General features: G+C 51.1%; 1 protein-coding gene across 1 annotated transcript in view; it reads right to left on the reverse strand.

Annotated features, from left to right (window-relative positions):
- The window catches only part of WNT9B (wingless-type MMTV integration site family, member 9B), a 24,708-nt gene extending 20,252 nt beyond the window's left edge, over nucleotides 1–4,456 (reverse strand). The window contains exon 1 of the mRNA XM_006833528.1: nucleotides 4,338–4,456. Coding sequence (XP_006833591.1) covers nucleotides 4,338–4,411 — 74 coding nt within the window. The 5' untranslated portion in view covers nucleotides 4,412–4,456. The remainder of the gene's footprint in view (nucleotides 1–4,337) is intronic.
- Nucleotides 4,457–4,730: the final 274 nt, after the last annotated feature.

A 4,730-nucleotide genomic window follows, 5' to 3' on the forward strand; every position in this document is an offset into this window, starting at 1 on the left:
ACTGAGCACTATCAACTATCAACACTCACGGAAGCAGCAGTCAAGAAATCAAACTATGCATTACATTAGGCAAATCTGCTGCACAAGATCTTTTTAAAGTGTTGAAGAGCAAAGATGTCAGCTTGAGGAATAAGGTGTGCCTGACCCAAGCCATGGTGTTTTCAATAACCTCATATGCATGCAAAAACTGGACAGTGACTAAGGAAGACCATAGAAGAATGGATGCTTTTGAGTTATGGTGTTGAAGGAAAATATTGAAAGTGCCATGGACTGCCAAAAGAACAAACAGATCTGTATTGGAAGAAGTGCAGCTAGAGTGCTCCTTGGAGGCCAGGATGGCTAAATTCGTCTCTCACACTTTGGACATATTGTCAGGAGGGACTAGTTGCTGGAGAAGGACATCATGTTTGGTAAGGTGGAGGGTCAGACAAAAAGAGGAAGACCCCCAGCAAGATGGATTGGCAAAGTGGCAGCATCAATGGGCTCAAGCGTGGCAACAATTGTGACGTTGGCCCAGGACTGGACAATGTTTCATTCTGTTGTGTATAGGATTGCTGAGTCAGTACCGACTCAATGGCACCCAACAACAACAACAAGCAGACCCTTTCATTTGTTGTCTCAACTAAGCCTTACAGCAGGCTTTAAGATTTATATTACTATGCAAAATCCAGCAAGAGTAAGCCATTTGTCCAAGGCCACACAGCAAGTAACAGGCAGAGCCAGGATCCAAACCCAGATCGAGCTGACTCAAAAGCCTATACTTTCATAAATTTCCCTGTACTGATCGTAAAGAACTATCTCAGGGAGTAAAGTAGCCTAACCAGTGCAAAGGTTTATGTTTCAAAAGCACCACAAAATCAGCTATGATTTTAAAAGTTGCATCCACAGGGGGTATTTCTAGTTATAAAATCATTGGGGTGACTTCAAGACTTTGAGACATCCGTTGACCAGGGCCTGTTATATGTCTATTTTGTCATATAATACAGCTCGTATCTATTTTAAAACACCACAGAAATGAGTATTTGCAGAATTCCCAAGCCATCAAGCTAAAATATGAGCTCCCAGGTAATCCTAAACATCTGAAGCCAGGTTGGTGAAGAGATAAGCCTTCTGAAGGCAAGTGACTTGGTTAATGACAACATAGAGCACATTTTGGAACTGGGACAAACTCAGGCCCCTGACATCTGGTTCAGCTCCCACCCCACTGTCAACTGCTGATGCCCCAGCAGAGCTCTGTGCATCCTGTCCCACTGCAGAGAACCGAAGAGAATTTTGCATCTTCTGCCCGCTGCTACAGCCCAAAGGGCCCCTTGGGGTCTGAAAGAGTTAAGCAAGCTAGGGAAGAAGGTCACTCTTCAGCTGCCCTCCAGTCCCCCTCCACAACACTCCTTTGAAGCTGCTGCTTCCTTGGGTGAGCACTTGATATTATCTGTGGAGGCTGTTCCCTGTAGGAGGAAGAGCCCAAGCTAAGGGAGGAAGGCCTGGGTTCTATTCTGCATCCCCCATTAACTTGCTGTGTGACATGGATTGAATCACTGGACCTTTCTGACTTCAGTTTCCTTGTAGGAACTATTTACACCCATCATATGTACTTCAGGAATGGCTCTGGGGACTCACAAGAGGGACATGGCTGTATTAAGAAGGTGAGTTGTATGCAGCAAGGAATCAATTACATTATTATCATCATCAATAAGAATTAAGCTCCAGCTCAGAAATCTCTGTCAGGGCTGGAATATCAAGGTACTGGACCTGGTGTCCTTAGTAATATTAATCATCACTAAAGATGAGGCTTTCTGCTCCCATAAAGATTTACAGCCTCGGAAACCCTGTACAGGGTCGCTATGAGTCGGAACCGACTCCACGGCACATAACAACAACAACGACAACAAGCATTAGCTGGGAGTCCTGGTGTGGTGCTATAGGATAAGCACTGGTCAGTGGTTCAAACCCACCAGTCGCTTCTCTGAAACCCTGTACAGGGTCTCTATGAGTCAGAACCGACTCGATGGCACTTAACAACAACATCAGCAGCATTAGCTGAGCATGTGTCACACACTGTGCTACATACACTAACAAAATTCTCATAATTTGTGGTTACTGTGTGCTTTCCAGTCAGTTCTGACTCATAGTGATACTGTCTGTAAAGGATTTTTGAGAGCGCCTAGTGGATTTGAACCACGAACCTTGTGGTTACTAGTCCAGTATTTATCCTACAGTGCCACACCCAATAAAATAGGCACTGTTACTGTTGTTGTTAAGTGCCGTTGAGTCGGTTCTGACTCATAGTGACCCTGTAGAGGGTTTCTGAGGAGCGGCTGGTGGGTTTGAACTGCTTACTCTGTGGTTTACAGGCCAGTGTTGAACCTACAGCACACCAGGAATCCAAAATAGATACTTTGTTGTTGATTCTGACCCATAGCAACCCTGTATAGGGTTTCTGTGGAGTGGCTGGTGAGCTTGAACCACCAATATTGCAGTTCTAATGGCTTTGCAGTCCAGCGCATTAACCCACAGCGCCACACCAGGTCTCCAAAATAGGCACTAGCGCCCTCATTTTATAAAGAAGAAATGGAAACACAGATTAAGTGACTTGACCAAGGTTACACAACTAACAAGTAGTAAAGTTGGGGTTTGAATCTAGAGCCGCACCCTAATCATTATATCCTGCTTGCTAAAGCAGCACTAACTCCTTTAAACTTGAAATGACAGGAAACAAACATATAGCTCTTTGAGTGGATCCTTAGAGGTTCATTCATATCAATTTCAACCCCTTCTATATACAAGGAGCTCTGGTAGCGTAGTGGTTACGAATCGGGCTGCGAACCTGAAAGTAAGCGGTTCGAAACTACCAGCCGTTCCGCGGGAGAAAGATGAGGCTTTCTACTCCCATAAGGATTTACAGCCTCGGAAACCCTGTACAGGGTCGCTGTGGGTCGGAACCGACTCGACGGCACTTAACAATAACAACAACTATATACAAAAGGGAAAACTAAGGCCCAGAGACGGAGTCCCGGTGTGGCGCTGTGGGTTAATGAGCCAGACTGCAAAGCCATTTGAACTGCAAGATTGGCGGTTCAAGCTCACCAGCTGCTCCTCCGAAACAAGTCCCAGAGCCAGTGTGGTCTTCACAAGTCACCAGCAAGCTGAATCCAGAGCTGGGATCTGAGCTGATACCCACTCTCCCCTTTCACTTCCCGCCCCATTTATTCAGGGAATCCATTGCCCACAGCTAAGACGCAGGGTCACAACCTGGAAATCAGCCCACAGCCCTTAGTGCAGCCTCTGGCAGGTGACTTGCTAGCCTGCACTGCATGCGCTCAGATTGCAAACCCCATCTTGATTTGGAGGGACGGCTCACAAATAGCATGAAGGTTTAAAGTATCAGATTGTACATATGTACAGCAGGCTTTGGGTGGTGGTGGTGGTGGTTATGTGCCATGGAGTCGGTTCCGACTCATAGCGACCCTGTACAGGCTTTGGGTAAAGGGCAGGAAAGTTCTTTTGCGTCCAGGAGTCACCCTTCACCCCACCCCCACCCCAAAGTCCTGCAACTCAGGGTCAGAAACGAGAGATTCCAAAACAATTGCCCTGTTGACTTTTGCTCCAAATATTCCCCTCATGGGTCCCATTCTATTCTTGCCCCCCAGGCGTCACCCTAATTCTGATCTTTTCCAATCCTGTACCCTCATCCCTGGTCCTATCTCTCTCTTTGTCATTCTTCTGGGAATTCACCTAACAGCCTGTTCTGAAAATTTGGGCAGGTTTCCCCGTGGACGTGCTCGGCTGACACTCCCCACAGACCGCCGGGTCCCCCCACCATACTTCTTGGATGGGCCGCCCCTCCATCCCACCCCATCCCACTCCCGCGTCCAGGTCACGGCTCTGCAGTGCGAAGGCAGAGCGGTGGGGAGTCTGGGCCACACGTGGTGGCTGGAGGGAGCCCTGGATGGGGTAGATAGGACACCCAGTTGAGAATCGGGGGAGGGCATCAGTGCCCTTGGCAGGCAGGGCCAGGGCGCGCTGAGGCAAACTCAGCCATGGTACAGGGTTCGGGAGTTTGGCCCGAGTCTGAGATCAGGTGGAGGTTGCGGACAGGGGACTAGAAACTCGGACGCGACACGAGAAGGTGCGATTGGGGTCTGAGCCGGGAAACCGGAGACAGCGCTCCGGACGCGGACTGACACCACGAGGTGTGGTTGGGTCTCGCCCGTTCAGGGCTGAGGTTCAAGTTCGAGATCTCCCGGGACCCAGGGCAACCTGGCGGGCAAAGTTGGCCCGCGGCAGCCAGAGGAATGGGAGATGGGCGGGTCATGGGCTGGGGACCGGTGCGCACTGACCCGAAGTAGGCGGCGGCGGCGGGCAGCGCCAGCAGGCAGAGCGCGGCTAGGGCCGGCGCGGGTAGGGGGCGCATGGTGCCGGCGGCGCGGCCCCTCTCGCATCTCCTCGCGCCGCTCGGCTCGCAGCGCCGCCACCAACAGCTCGCCAGCCTTTAAACCCAGGGTGGGGGCGGGGCGGAGCGGGGCGGTACTGGGAGGGCGCGGCTGCAAGAGCAAACTCCCGCTGGCGACGAGCCCCCAACCCCATTGGCCCCGCTAGTCCCGCAGGAGGGGCCTCCGTCTTGCCCCGCCCCCAACCCCTCCCGCCCACCGGCCCCAGGTGAGAGCTCACCTGGCGCCGCGCCCACCAGGGGACGCGGCGACTAAAGTAGAAGCCCCCGGGTCTGAGAGGCG

The sequence above is a fragment of the Chrysochloris asiatica genome, unplaced genomic scaffold (genome assembly GCF_000296735.1).
Source record: "Chrysochloris asiatica unplaced genomic scaffold, ChrAsi1.0 scaffold00007, whole genome shotgun sequence".
Classification (NCBI taxonomy): domain Eukaryota; kingdom Metazoa; phylum Chordata; class Mammalia; order Afrosoricida; family Chrysochloridae; genus Chrysochloris; species Chrysochloris asiatica.